A 15837-nucleotide genomic window follows, 5' to 3' on the forward strand; every position below is an offset into this window, starting at 1 on the left:
CCGTAGCAAACCAACCCTGCAGCCGTGACGTCACAGATCCAGACGGGCGCACAGAGGGAAGCTCCGATTCGGGACACAGAGCCGTGGAAGCCAGCAAGAGACCTAAGGGAGGCGGTGAGCTGTTCAGGACACCTCCAATTCACCTTGTATGATACATGCTTTTTTTATATTGGCACATTGTAAGTGCGCATTTTTTACCCTTCTTTTATTACATAAAGTTTATCAATTTAATCGCACTATGTAGCTTTCTCTCTCATTTTACATGCTAACATTGCTGACGGAGAATTCGATAGGGGGTCCAGTGCACAGTACCTGCATGGGTGGCAACCCAATTTGCCAGCTGCCTTTATAAACTCTAGAATCCTGCGAGTAGAGCAACTATATAAGCCAAGACACAGTCTATATAATACCCTTGTTTTAGAAACGTCTGCACTTAAATTTGTGTATTTTGTTCTCTTATTCCCCTATATGCTCCCCCTGGATGTTTTGAGAAATTGCTAAACCTTGGAACCCGTGAAACAGGTCCCACCAGAGAGGTTTTGAGCTGGGTGTTTGAATAATCTATTTATTTTCATCATTTAAACACTTATTATTATTATTATTTTCACTTTTTACTAAGTTGTTCGCGCCTTTTATCACTTCTTTTCACTACTCAATATGTTAAGAGATACAGGGAATTTGACTCAATATATGTCGGAAGCACTTTAATGGTCATTCCCAAACCGGGGAAAGATAAATTAAACTGTGCAAGCCATCACCAAATATCACCTATAAATGTAGATTCACGCAAAAATATTAGCAAATAGACTTTATGACTATTTACCAGATTTGGTGAATTTAGATCAAACTGGATTTATAATAAAAAGAGAAGCTAAAGACAACGTGAAAACTATAGGGGAACCCCTGCAACTGTCCCTAAAGTGGATGTAGGTGCTCCCTAGGTAGGTATATTAGATAGCAAACGGAGAACAGAAACCTAGATTGGGTACTCAATACATCTGGTGGGTGATGAGTGAATGAATTAAAACAAACTTTAATAAACCACTTAAAATATAGGGGAGTAAAACAAATATTTAACGTATAGATCCTAAATGTGAACTTGAATTACCAGGTTCTGGATCACAAATATATTGATTGCATAACACTAATTTGAGTGTATTGACAATCAAAACAAGTGGCTACAATAGACCACTTGTGAGAGTAAACAAAGGTAGAGAACTCTACTGCAGTATGTGTATCAGTACATAAACCCTGAGGTCACAGTAGGGCAACGAATACAAATGCGAATCCTAGCCAGGTCTGTCAGATGCCACAAAACCATACTAATGGCACACAGACACAATGATGGTATAAATCTACGTTGCTATGTGATTATATTTACCAACACAGGGTATATGGATATAGTTCAGTCTACCTGGATAGTTGTAAAATCTCCAGTAAAAGCTGCAGTTCAGTCTTTTTTTTATTTTTTTTTACTTCAATAGTTTCATGTGGGCAATCTCTAATTACCTAAAGAACTGCATAGCTGCCGGTCAATTCGTTCTCCGTCTATTGATCGGCAAAGTTTGGCGACATCTTTAAATATGGGGAATGTAAATCGTTGCTATAGGAACAAGCATGCTTGTTAAAATAGAATACAAGAAAATTGATCTTTCAAAGTTTTTTTTTTAAAACAGAAAATGCTAAGTATTTTTTCTTACTACAGAACTGATTTATTTTAAAAAAAAACACACATGCAGGATATTGCCTGAACTGCAGCTTTAAGTGGACCTTCGTATATGGGGATAGGTATAGTCCCCAAACCATATAATATGGCACAAGTAAAAAACTGAATTACACATACTCGGTACACTATATAGACAGACACAGTTTAAGTTTAAAGCAGGCTATCACCCCTCACCATAAATAACCCTATGAATGTGACAATGGAAAGAGGTTCACACAATACAAATCTCGTGATAGATAATTAGGGTAGGGTAAAACAGCACTGACCCAAAACCAGCTCTGTTAATCTGGACTGGTCAATAAAAGGTCAGTGCTAGTGGGAGGGTAGAGTAGTGTATAGAAATAGTATAGGTACTATTACTTGAAAACGAGAGGTAACTCTCAATGTATTACTTCCTGGTAAAATATTTTATAAATAAATAGGTACACTAATGTGCACCCTACTGATATAGTGTAGGCACGAGGAGAAAAGCCTCTGTTTACCGGTGCTCCTGCAGACCATCCAGTCATAGAAGCCACTTATAATTGTTCCACACGCCACAAACGCCGGGGGACAATTCCGCCAGCTGACTCGCAAGTCAGCATCTGAGTCATGCGCATGCCCGTATGCCTGACGCGCGCGTTTCACGTAACGCTTTCTCAAAGGCAGGTACGAGGGGGAGCGAAACGAGTGCGTCAGGCATACGGGCACGCGCATGACTCAGATGCATTATCCCCCGGCGTTTGCGGCGTGGAAAAATTATAAGTGGCTTCTATGACTGGATGGTCTGCAGGAGCACCGGTAAACAGAGGCTTTTCTCCTCGTGCCTACACTATATCAGTAGGGTGCACATTAGTGTACCTATATCATTTCTATACACTACTCTACCCTCCCACTAGCACTGACCTTTTATTGACCAGCCCTGATTAACAGAGCTGGTTTTGGGTCAGTGCTGTTTTACCCTACCCTAATTATCTATCACGAGATTTGTATTGTGTGAACCTCTTTGCATTGTCACATACATAGGGTTATTTATGGTGAGGGGGATAGCCTGCTTTAAACTTAAGCTGTATCTGTCTATATAGTGTACTGAGTGTATGTGTAGTTCAGTTTTTGACTTGTGCCATATTATATGGTTTGGGGACTATACCTATCCCCATATACGAAGGTCTACTTAAATGGAGATTTTACAACTATCCAGGTGGACTGAACTATATCCATATACCCTGTGTTGGTAAATTTAATCACATAGCAACGTAGATTTATACCATCATTTGCCTTATTTCCTATGGTATATACCAACCCAGTCATTTGTGTCTGTGTGCCATTAGGTTTTGTGGCATCTGGCAGACCTGGCTAGGATTCACATTTGTATTTGTAATCTTTGCCCTACTGTGACCTCAGGGTTTATGTACTGATACACATACTGCAGTAGAGTTCCCTACCTTTGTTTACTCTCACAAGTGGTCTATTGTAGCCACTTGTTTTGATTGCATAACACTAATTTGAGTGTATTGACAATCAATATATTTGTGATCCAGAACCTGGTAATTCAAGTTCACATTTAGGATCTATACGTTTAATATTCGTTTTACTCCCCTATATTTTAAGTGGTTTATTAAAGTTTGTTTTAATTCATTCACTCATCACCCACCAGCTGTATTGAGTGCCCAATCTAGTTTTCTGTTCTCCGTTTGCAAGCTAAAGACAACACCTGACGAATAATAAATATACTAAACCAGATCAATAAAAATGCAGATCCCAACTATACTATCTATTGTGACGGTTGGGGGTGGTAACCAGGCTCTCAAATAAAGGTTAAGCCCATTTTGGTTACCCTTGATCCATGTATAAGGGTCTGAGAGTTGGCTCTTGGGCCCAGTAACCGTGTACTGTTTCCATGTACTGTATGCAATAAAAGTATTTTGTGTTTTTCCCTTTCCGGGCATACCAGCGAGCAGGGATTGCTAGGGGCTGAGTTTGAAGTCTGGTTTTGCGGAGGATCTGATATCAGAATGTGCCTAGAAGTTTGTGGTCCTAAGTTGTTGGTTCCCCCATAAATGTACCCGGGAATCAAGCCTGTAGGCACATTGCCCCGCAATATCTCCCCTTGAAATAGCAAGCGCGAATCACCACTAGAGTACCCTTCTTTAGCATAGCCCAGAAAGGAGAATGAGGCACAAGGATGAATAGGTATCCCTGTAGCTGAGGGAATTCCTAGGTTAAGGGGGGTACCTCAGCTAGTGCCAAGGTGACCCAGAACCTGTGTAGGATTTGTGGGTGCCTAAATATAAGGTTGAAGGGGGACTCGAGTCCAGCATGAGTCCGAGAGAGTGTATGGGGTGTAAGGCAGCTAGGAATAAAAGTACAACATCTTTCTTATTCTATCCCCTGTATGCAGAGACACAGAAGTATATTAAAACGTATACCCTAGTGTATTAAAATATACTTTAATAATGTAATGTGCTTTTACATTCGGAACCGATGTCCAAACAGGCTGCCTGAGCTAACCTATAGGCGCCGGTAAGTCTACTAGACATCAGATTTCAAAGCATTAAGAGGATGCCAGAGATGTGAATAGCATTTGGGCTGCGGGGAAAGGTCGAGTACCATGTCCGGAGACCAATGGCTGTCATCCGGGCTGCCACTTGCTCTGCTAGACCTGGTGGAGCCTGCCCCAGCGGGTGGCATTGAGATAGCCAGGGACGGAGGTGGTAAGCTTGCGCCTGTCCCTCGGCTATTTCAGATTTCCCGCTGACACGGCTTTTCTAGCCGGCTTGGCTCTGATTGGTTGCTGGGAATTTTCCCATGCGATGATTGGCTGCTGTGAAACTCAGAATACTATAAAGAACCTGTGAGCCAATCAAATTGGTGTTCTCCTGTTGTAAGAGTGCGGGCAGGCTTTTCAAAGTTGCTCTTGCGTGAATAGCAGAGAAACCGGCTTCGATTTCAAGCCGAAAAGCCTGCCTGCCAGAGAGTTAAGTCCTGACTTTTGCACCCAAGTTTTCAAAATCGAACGTAGCGGACGCATCTGGGATTTTATGCCGATTTGAGTTCCAGAGGATTTGGAGTAACTCTGGTCATGCGGGACCAAGTTCTCAGAAGAGAACGTACCGGTGGCGTGTGGAACTTCATGCTGATTTGAGTTCCAGGGAATTCCGGGCTAAGTCCCGGTAAGGGTCCCTGCACCTAGGAATGTCTAGTTTTCGACCCCAGCCCCAAAGTAAATGTCTTTTTATCTGTATTTTGTGTAGCATTGTGTGTAAGCGAATTTGTGCGACTAAACTTTCATTTATTTCATTACCCTGTTTTGCTGAATGAATGATCCTGGTAAAAATGTGTAAAGCACCTGGTCTCCTGTGACATCCATCTATCCACGAAGATAAAGCATTTGATAGCGTGCAATGGGATTTAATGTTTAAAATGTTGGAACGTATAGGAACAGGGGATATGTTCAGACAATATATAAAAGCGGTCTATAGCAACCCATTGGCAAGGGTCAAGGTGAACAGGCAAGTCTCAGATCTGTTTAAACTACTTAATGGTACGAGGCAGGGTTGCTCACTGTCCCGTTAATCTTTGCTCTAGTAATGGAGCCACTAGCAGAATCAATAAGGATTCACCCAGACATTGCGGGGGTAAAAATAGGTGATAAAGAACATAAAATTGCTTTATATGCGGATGATAATCTTTTAATAATAACAAACCCATTAATATTGCTGACAAATATAAAGAACGTTCTGGATAAATATAGTTTAGTATCTAATTTTAAAATGAACTCAACAAAAACAGAGGTTTTAAATATAAATTTCCCAGCAGGGTTGGCAAAACAAATTTAAAAAAAATTCCCTTTCGAATTGAAAAGCAAAAGTATAAAATGTTTACGCACAAACATAACACCAAAAGTAGTTTTATTCCCGGTATATATCCCATTGGCAAAAACAATAGAAAATTATCTAAAAGTGTGGGTTAACTGTATTAAAATTAATATATTGCTGAGGCTTGTGTATCTGTTCCAAACTATCCCAGTTAAGGTCTCCAAGCATTATATTGCCGCGCTTCAAAGTAAAATTAATACATTTATTTGGGAATTAAAAAATCCAAGGACCAATGTTAAAACACTACAAAGACACAAATCGCATGGAGGACTTGCGTAGTCTACCAAATATTAATAAATACTATAAAATAATAAATCTATATATATAAAACTGAAAGTGTTTGTGCGTCCCTGTAGAAAATTTGATTGGTTCGTCGGTCCTCCCAACCCTCCTACGGCTCTCATTGGCCGGTGTGTCTCGCCCCCCCCACGTGTGTCCCGCCACCCCACAGCTCTCATTGGTCGGTGCGCTCTCACCCACTGTTACACTCACACACCACACTCATACCGCTTGAGCCTCTCACCCGTGTGGACTGATCAGACCCCCGAGCTTCCTCATACTGCCTGAGCCTACCCTGCGGATTACACACTGACACAGCCTCAACCGCTCAATCCTGGAGACGCTGACACCCCTGGAGATGCTGACCATGACACCGACCATCACCCCTGGAGACGCTGACACCCTTGGAGACGCTGACCACCACACCGACCAAAGCAAGTCGAACTCTGCCGCCAAGTCGCCGCCACACCCCCTCTCACCCCTCCGGTTTTGGCGCCACTGGACTTCCTGAACGATGCCACCACCCTCCCCCCCTCTCACCCCTCCGGCCCCTTTCAAACTAAGCAGAGCACACGGCACAACCACCCCCCTCCCTCACACACCTCCAACGCCTGTGTCTTACCGCCGCTGCAGCTTCTGGACGACATCGCCACCCCCCGGCACAACCACCCCCCTCCCTCACACACCTCCGTACGGCTGCGCCTTGCCGCCGCTGCAGCTGCTACACGACGCCGGCACCCTGCCCCCCTCTCACTCCTCCGGCCTTACCACCGCTGCACCTACTTCACAACGCTGCCACCGCCCCCCCCTCTCCTCTGCCCTTACCGCCGCCGCACCTACTTGACCACGCCGCCACCCCCCCCCCCCCCCTTCACTCCTCCGCCCTTACCACCGCTGCACTTCCCCACGCCGCCACCCCCCCTCCCCCTCTCACCCCTCCGGCCTTACCGTCGCTGCACCTACTTGACCACGCCGCCACCCCCCTCTCACTCCTCCGCCCTTACCGCCGCTGCACCTACTTCACCACGCCGCCACCCCTCCTCTCACTCCTCCGCCCTTACCGCCGCTGCACCTACTTCACCACGCCGCCTCACCCCTCCAGCCTTACTGCCGCTGCACCTACTTCACAACGCCGCCACCCCCTCTCCTCTGCCCTTACCACCGCTGCACCTACTTCACTACGCCGCCACCCCCCCTCTCACCCCTCCGGCCTTGCCACCCCTCCGCCCTTGCCACCGCCGTCCTCCGCCCTTACGCCATGCCGCCACCTCCCCCTCTCATGCCTCCGGCCTTGCCACCCCCCTTGTCACTTCTCCGCCCTTACCCCACGCTGCCTAAATCTGTCTCGTGTCTCTCCTGCTGAAATCCTTCTTTTGGCTTTCTATCAAATCCTGTATCACACACACAATTCACTTCACTTTTAAGGCTATACACTCTTCTGCCCCTCCTTACCTCTCCATCTAATTTACACCATCCCGAATCTTGCGTTCTGCTCAAGGATGTTTTCTCTCTACCCGTTTTGTATATAAAGCCCTCTCCCGCCTACAACCTTTATCACTCAATGCCCCACACCATTGAAATACGCTTCTCCATCAATATACGACTAGCGCCCTCTATAGCCACCTTTTAAGCCCCATCTTACAACTCACTTCCTTAATAATGCATATGAGTAGCTCTGTGGCTGACACTATATACTTCATACATCGACCATGGACCCTTGCAGACACATTCCTAGTGTCTCTGTATGTTCTCCCTACTTACCAATTAGATTGTAAGCTTTTCGGGACAGGGACTAAAGTTTTATGTTTGAAGCGCTTCTTTCCATTGTCATTTGTATTAATTGTTATTTATATTATTATGTCACGTGTATTACTGCTGTGTGTAGCGCTATATACATACATCCTTTTATATTAACATCTGTATGTGTTTCATGGCAAAAACATAATTGTCTGTCTATTTCCACTCTTTTTTTTTTTTTTTTTTTAAGCTCTATAAGAGTGCTCATACGTTGTTGAAGTTGAGTATTTAATTATCTGCTTTTACTTTAAAGGTGCCATTTGCAAATGATGCCTCAAGTGCACTCAGAAGTAAATAGGTTAAGCAGCCCCCAGATGGTTTACTTACAATCCTTTTATGTTGTCATTTAAGGGAGACTTTGGTCAGTCTTGTGCTAAGATGCTTGTGAACCGGGCACTGACACAATGGCGGCAGCGCATGCTGCGGGCAGACAACACCAGTGCCATTGTGATCTGTATCTCGCCTGTACAAGAGAAGCCGAGGCACTGCTCTACTGAGGAGCTGTACCTAAATCTGGCTGAGAGTCCCCATTACAAGAGTCAGGAGATGTACCGGACATCCACATCACCATGCTCCACTCCACCTCTCAAGGTAAAGAGAATAATGGTATTTAGAACCACCTCAACCCCTTTACAGGCCCCATCCAGCACACAAAAAATTAAGTGATACATGTAGAATCTCTATTATGCAGTAGTTCCATGAAGGAAGGGAAGAGAATTGTTATTAGATTATGTCTAGCCTGTTTCCTGCAATGTGATTTGGTTCCTGACCATGTCAGATAGATGGGGTCAAACTTTGCAATTTGATTGTTCTGTCGAGAATCAATCTATAGCAGCCCATATAAACCACCTACCAATCATTGGGCTGAAAAATGGGGGGAAAAGTTAAACGTAAAGTATGCTACGGGGGGCTACGTGTTAAAACTGCAGTAAGTATATCATGCTTAGAAAATTAATTTCACTTCACTGGGATACCTGGTCTCCTTATACAGTAATTGCTGTTGCATAATGAAAAATGTCCCATTGTCTTATGTCGTGAAGCAAATACTCAGTGTTTATAATTTTTTGTGTCCGTACACATGCACACACACATGGTCCTCGGCTGTTAATTAGATGTTTGTAATTCGAGACTTGAGCGTTGTACGTAGTGTTGCTACAGTCCTGAATCTCCTTCTAGTCACCAACTCTATTTTACATCTATGTAATGCACATTCAATTAACATACTGTTTACAATATATGAGAATTCATATAAAACAAGGCCGCTTTCAATGGCAAGATGATAGATTGGTAAGATATCAAAGCTACCATAGTAACCTCTTGATTGAACTGTGCACTTGTTCATTACAGTTGTTTATTCTCCATCTCAATGTGTGTGCACTCTACTACAGTGCTTTTTATTTTTTTTGTTTTGTTTATTTTTTTACATCATTTTGCATGAGTTACTTACACAAATATTTATTTACACACATCATCATCATCTGCAAGCCTTGTCGATCCATTGCTGGATGAAGGCCTCCCCAATGATCTTCAAGGTATTACTGTTGCACGCCTCTTTTCCATGTTACTCTGATTTCATCCTCCCATATTACTTTTGGTCTTTTGATATCCCTTGGAGTCCAGTTGAGTACATCTTTGTACAACAAAGGGCTTTTCTTGCGATATGTCCAGCCCACTGCTATTTTAGTTTCTTCACCCTTGTGATGATGTCAGACTTCTGTTTGCTTTCAATACCCAGCATACATCACTAAATACTAATTTGAATTATCTGAAATTTGACCACAGGCAGAATACACTGGTTTAGACACAGTGGAAAGTTACCTAGAAAATGTCTTATTTCTTCCAAATGCGCTCCATCCCATCTTCATTCTTCTATTCATTTCATTCAGAATGTTCCCATCTATGGTTACATGAGGGCCAACGTAGACATTTGTTTTCGACAACTTCTAGTTCTATTCCATTTATTTATATATTTGTAGAGTGGACACATTTGTTGACTGTGTGCGTGTGTCTGTGTGTCAGTGTCGGTCTGTCTCAACATACATTACCCAAACCAAGGTTTGAAGATACAGGACACACATCTTTCAGTGCAGAAATATATTATAGTCCAAGAAAACAATTTTAGGTCCTATAATCTTCAGGGTGGTGTACATTGGATGCAAATACTCTTTATATCAAACCACCAGAAGAGAGTGAAAGCAAAGAGCGTGAAAAGCCTGCTGGGCCCTATGTGCCCTGTTGCCAAGCAACCGAAAATAACAAACATACAGAAGTGGTTGTCGCAATCCCTCCAGAGGGGAGGGAAGCTGCTCGAGCAGGAGAATTAATCAAAGACCAGAATATCACAAAAAATACAAGCACGGTTACAACATAGCAACAACAACAAAAAAAACACAATACTGTATAGCAATACTATAAAAATGAGTCCTGACATATTGTATATGCCATATAATAGTGTGGTGTCGTTTTCAGCAGCAGCGCTGCTCCAATGGATTTCATACATCGGCCATCACAGGGGGCGGGGCCAACCTCTCAGCAGTCCCCGAGCATTATTCCCGTGGTGTAAGTACGGCTGATTTTAAAAATCCAGTCACTGCCCCAAAAGTGTCCTGCCAAGCCTGAGGCAGGTGCTGTGTAGATCGCCTCCAATTTCAATCATGATCAGTGACCATCGCAGTCTGAGCCACTATCACTACTTTTAACATTTTACATTTTTTTTTTTTAAATAAAGAATCGTGGCTCCTAGAACCATAAGCAGTAGGAAATATAGTCCAAACATGTGACCTAAGCTGCCCAGACCGCATCCAATTGTAAGCACCCATCTGTGGCTCTATTGCTCTGGGCCAAATGTTGCCGGTATCACTGCTTTTGGTTTACATAGCTAATTGAGCCAATAACTAATCAATAATATAGCCAACATTGTATTACTTGGGTAATCAAGGTGATTCATATGGTGACATATGGACAGTCGTGGCTTCTTGGGGCAAATGGAGGCCAGCTATTCCACCGGTGTTACTGTTACATTCCTTGTGCAGTCATCGGAGAAGTCTTGGACCAGTTTATTTACAGTGGGTGTTCACTGTTGTCCTCTAGTTATGGACCCTCATATTCAGGCTGATTTATAGATAACTGGAGTCCAGGTTCTCTGAAAGAAAGAGTATGTTTATTGATACTTAAAATACAAACACGTACAGGGAGAATCAATTTGTCATACAAGACTTCAGGCTACTCTGAAGAAAGGCATTTTCTTTTCAGTCTTTATACAATTTTCTATATATCACATGGTACGTTACGAAGCAGATTACCAAAACTGACTTGTCATTACTTAGCAATTCTATATTAAAAGGCTGACTTGTCTTTTCTCAACAATTTTATATCTGTTTTTATCTTGTAATAATAGGCCACAACAGAATAGTCTATCACATGCTCTAGAACAGGCCTGCACAACATGCGGCCCGCCTGGACTCCCTGCAAAAATTCTTTTGTTATCCAGTGTGTGCTGTATATCACTGTTCTGTTGTGGACTCCCTGTGCGGCCCGCGATGCCCTCCTCTTCTCCCCCCCCCCCCAGCCCGCTCTGCATACACAGGAAGGAAGGAGCGCCAGCATTTTGACACGCTCCCCACCCCCTCCTGAGCCCACTCTGCTGAGCGATAGCATTGTGATGGCGCCCCCCAACCCCCTCTGCCTATTAGGGAAGGATTGACAGCAGTTTGATGCGATCTTCTGCAGGCAGAGAGGAGAGCAGGAGGAGAGCAGAGGCCGGTCTGACTGCAGAGGGTGGGGGCGGGGTTAGTGACAGCGGAGCTTGTTAGTGAGAGCAGGAAGTGAGGTGCCTGCTGCCAGGGGCCAAGGTGGCTTCCCCCCACCAGCCATGCTCCACAGTGAAAGGTAGGACACACCCCCCCCTGCAGCTGCTCCTCAGAGCTAGTGGCAGTGCCAGTGTGGCAGTGCCTGTGCAGGTCAGTGTCTGTGCAGGTCAGTGTCTGTGCCTGTGCAGGTCAGTGTCTGTGCCTGTGCAGGTCAGTGTATGTGCCTGTGCAGGTCAGTGTCTGTGCCTGTGCAAGTCAGTGTCTGTGCCTGTGCAGGTCAGTGTCTGTGCCTGTGCAGGTCAGTGTCTGTGCAGGTCAGTGTCTGTGCCTGTGCAGGTCAGTGCCTGTGCCTGTGCAGGTCAGTGTCTGCCTGTGCAGGTCAGTGTCTGTGCCTGTGCAGGTCAGTGTCTGTGTCAGTGTCTCTGCAGGTCAGTGTCTGTGTCTCTGCAGGTCAGTGTCTGTGTCTCTGCAGGTCAGTGTCTGTGTCTCTGCAGGTCAGTGTCTGTGTCTCTGCAGGTCAGTGTCTGTGCCTGTGTGCAGGTCAGTGTTTGTTGATTGTAAACTGCCTAGTGACAGTTTTTTTAACTGAGAGCAGAACCATTAGTCATCCAGACATACATACAGACACATTTAACCCATTCACCACATGGAGTTATTACATTACAAGCATCTCTGTCCTCCTCTATCAGCAAAAAGACCCTTATAGTCCAGAATTCCATATCACTCTTGATGCAGCATATAGCTTCGACCCTCTGGTGACCCAGGAATATGGTCTAAATCAAAGTCTTAGTCCGGACCATGGATTGTCATTCCGAGAGAGTCCATGCAATAGTGCAAGGGTGAGCAAACTTTTTATGCCGAACCCCCCTTTTCATCCATGAAATTTCTCGAGCCCCCCCCTGCCTGATGCCATCAAAATCACATGAAAAATAAAAAAATTAAAAAAACCTTTATTAAACTATATACAATGTAAATACAAATATGTCTAAATACTTACATATTTCAGCAGTTTGCGCTTGCAAAATTAGGCTGCGTCCACGCTGCCGCTGAGAGCGGTGACATCATCAACTCTCCAAGCATGAGCACAGGGTGTCCTGCATAATTTTGTAAGCACAGGCGTTGGGGGGGGGGGGGGGGGTGCATTGACTGCCGAGCGTGCTTCAAAGTCAATTTTGTTTGTCTCCCCAAGTGCCAAGCTTGGGAGAGCGTACGTGCACAAAGGCAGTCCTTTTGGGGAGGCATTTATCCTCCTCTTTGCTACCTCCCTTCCCTCTCTCCACCCCCCTCCCCCCCCTTTTTTTTCCCTTCCCCCTCCCTTTTTTCCTTCTCTCATTCGCCTTTTTATTCTCCCTGCTCTTTGGTTTGCTGTACCCAGTGTCATCCACACTCCTACCTACAGTATTATTTTTTTTTTTCCGTTTTCAATGTTGTGTTTTCACTTTTTTTTATTATTTCTGTACATTCATAGTATGATTGATATAGTGGCAGCCTACCCTTTCACTTGCAGAGGATCGCAGCGAAGCAGGTTGCCAGCGGAGGAGAGCAGGAACACAGCGCTATTGTAGGGCAGACACCGTAAGGAGGGGCGTTTGACATCACAGCGCTGGGGCGTGCTCCTCCCTCGTACCACCGAAGCCCCACGCCATCACGTGGCCACCACCTCCACTGTCTGGTTCTGCTGCCCGCACACAGCTTTTTTGCCCTCCAGTGCACAGCGTCTGCCGGTCCGCGCACACCAGGTTTCGCCGCTTGCGCTACCCCCCCCGGGCGCACACACCAGTTTGCGCACCTCTGCATTCAATCACAACACCCACACATACTCGATCACAACACGCACAGACACAGCACACATACTCAATCACAACTCACACACTCAGACACTACCACACTGCTTAGACACTGCAGACACTCTCGCACACTGCAGACACTCTCGCACACTGCAGACACTCTCTCGCACACTGCAGACACTCTCTCGCACACTGCAGACACTCTCTCGCACACTGCAGACACTCTCTCGCACACTGCAGACACTCTCTCGCACACTGCAGACACTCTCTCGCACACTGCAGACACTCTCTCGCACACTGCAGACACTCTCTCGCACACTGCAGACACTCTCTCGCACACTGCAGACACTCTCTCGCACACTGCAGACACTCTCTCGCACACTGCAGACACTCTCTCGCACACTGCAGACACTCTCACACTTACACTCTCACACACTTTTACCTGGGGGGGTAGTACTCGCATGCTCCGGTACCCCGTGTGGGGGAAACAGACAGGAGGAGGAGGGGCTGTCTGTGTGCAGGAAAAGCCCCGCAGAGAAGCAGCAAGACCCCGCCCCCGCAGCAAGAACCCGCCCGCACAGCAAGGCCCCGCAACAAACAGAGATCAGAGAAGCAGCACGGAGCTTGTTCAACCGCCCGCGCACAGCGTCTGCCGGCACACCGCCTGCGCCCCCCAGTTTGCGCACCGCTGCATAGGGTATACTTAGGGAAGTCAGGACCTGTATCCTTCCCACCGGTATCACTGCTGTAAAAAAAATTGTGCAGAAATTGGCTGCGACCGTCAACTGGCTCCAGGAAGAGCAAAAAGTTTAGCGTCATGGCCGTCCATAGTGTGTCGCTTGGTCGGTTCACAGTCTTTAGTTACCCTGGAAATTCAGCTGTCTTGTCTTGCTGCTTTCATTCTTTTGCAGCCGTTCAACTGTCACCCATTGGTAAAAGGAAATAAAAAGATCCGAGATCTACATAGTCCTGATATGAAGAAAGTAACTTCATTGCACATTGGTAGCCATCATCACATGACACAACCCTATATAAAAGAAAAATACTATAGAAAACATCCCATTTTGACATCCTCATTCAAACCCTTAGGTGAAAGCGTACCCAACTTTTAAATCAGCCTTGTTTCCAATTGTAAGAGGCTTTTGTCCCCATCACCACCTCAAGGTAATTTTGTGATGCGTGCGATTGGCATGCATCTCATTTATTCACATTGTGGCCTCTCTGATGACTGTCTTGCAACAGTGTTGTGATACGAGTTTATTATTACTACAATTCCTTGCCAATGCCTTCCTGATCATCAATCTATGTCGTTCCATACATTCCTTAAACATTGTTTTGGTTTTACCTATGTAGTATAAACCGCAGGGGCACATGGTGAAATATACTTGGTTTGACAGTTCATACAATTATCAATCTTAATTTGAGTCCCTTTTTGGTCGATGGGTGTACTGGGTGCTAGTGATTAATAAATGCGCAGTTGACACAGCCATGGCATTTGAAGGCACCTTTCAGTTGTGGAAGCCATTGGATTTTTATTAGAATTTTTATTTATCCATTGATACAGTTCTGCCACTTTATAGCAAAAAAAAAAGAAAAAAAAGAGGACAATCCTTACAAAGGTGTCCAATATTTGTATCCCATGCCAGGATATGCCAATGCTAAAGGATTTGCAGGCTGTGGAAATACAAAAAAAGCTTATCATGTGAACGAGCATCCTGCTTAGGACTCAAAAGGTCCTGTCGACCTATAGTCAACACTTTTTCATCGACTCATTCACTTCCTTTCTCGCATAGCCACTTTCAGTGAAGCATTACAACATTTTAGATTATCTTTTTAATATGGGTGAGGAATGCTTGAATGGTTGGCCATCAGATCATGTTTTGTTTTCATTCTCTTTGTAAAATAAAAAAAGTAGTATTTAGGCATCTTTCATTGGCTTCCTTTTTTTTGTTTTCTATAAAAGGGAGCCTTGTCCATTTAGGTGGAAATAATCCCTTGTAAATTGTTTAATTTTTTTATCACTTATCACTAGAAATTGCTTAAAGCCACTGTACTAGTCACTCAGGGGTTAAGGGTTGCTATTAATACCTTTTTGAAAGACTATCTAAAAAACAAATATTTCTATAATTGTTTAGATGCAATCCAGCAATAAACAATAAATCCCCCTCCTGCCACGGGGAAAAAAAATTGAATCCTTGGAAAAACCCGAACATTCAACTTAACAGGGTCATTCATGACTTTTAATATTATTTGTTCTTTTTAGTGTCACACTTCATGGTGTTATTGTAATGAATGTGTGGTCCTACTGAAGATCTTCGTAAACAAATAGCAATAGGTTAATCTGCTGTGGGGTGCCTTTGAAAAACATATTTAAGAAAAAAATAGTGAGTGCTTATTGTAGTAATAATTTTTTTTTTTTTAAATTATAACTTGTATTTTTTATTTTTTCCAAACTGATAACGAAAGTGGAAACAAAAGAGAGAAGAGAGGGTGGGGGAGAGTGGGTACAAAAAATAAAAGGGTGTGGGGGGAAGGGGTAGTGGAATGACAATTATCATGTGCTCCACTAATGGAGCGTACAT

At 44.4% G+C, this 15837-nt stretch overlaps 1 protein-coding gene across 3 annotated transcripts in view; it reads left to right on the forward strand.

Annotated features, from left to right (window-relative positions):
• Positions 1–15837, forward strand: part of PPM1D (protein phosphatase, Mg2+/Mn2+ dependent 1D) — an 86599-nt gene that overhangs the window by 61289 nt on the left and 9473 nt on the right. The window contains exons 5-6 of one of the 3 annotated variants that reach the window (XM_075589623.1): positions 8011–8250; positions 10129–10218. In XM_075589623.1, the coding sequence (XP_075445738.1) occupies positions 8011–8250; positions 10129–10218 (330 nt within the window). The remainder of the gene's footprint in view (positions 1–8010; positions 8251–10128; positions 10219–15837) is intronic. The other 2 variants (XM_075589627.1, XM_075589628.1) reach the window with 2 other exon arrangements.

The sequence above is a fragment of the Ascaphus truei genome, chromosome 3 (assembly GCF_040206685.1).
Source record: "Ascaphus truei isolate aAscTru1 chromosome 3, aAscTru1.hap1, whole genome shotgun sequence".
Lineage (NCBI taxonomy): Eukaryota > Metazoa > Chordata > Amphibia > Anura > Ascaphidae > Ascaphus > Ascaphus truei.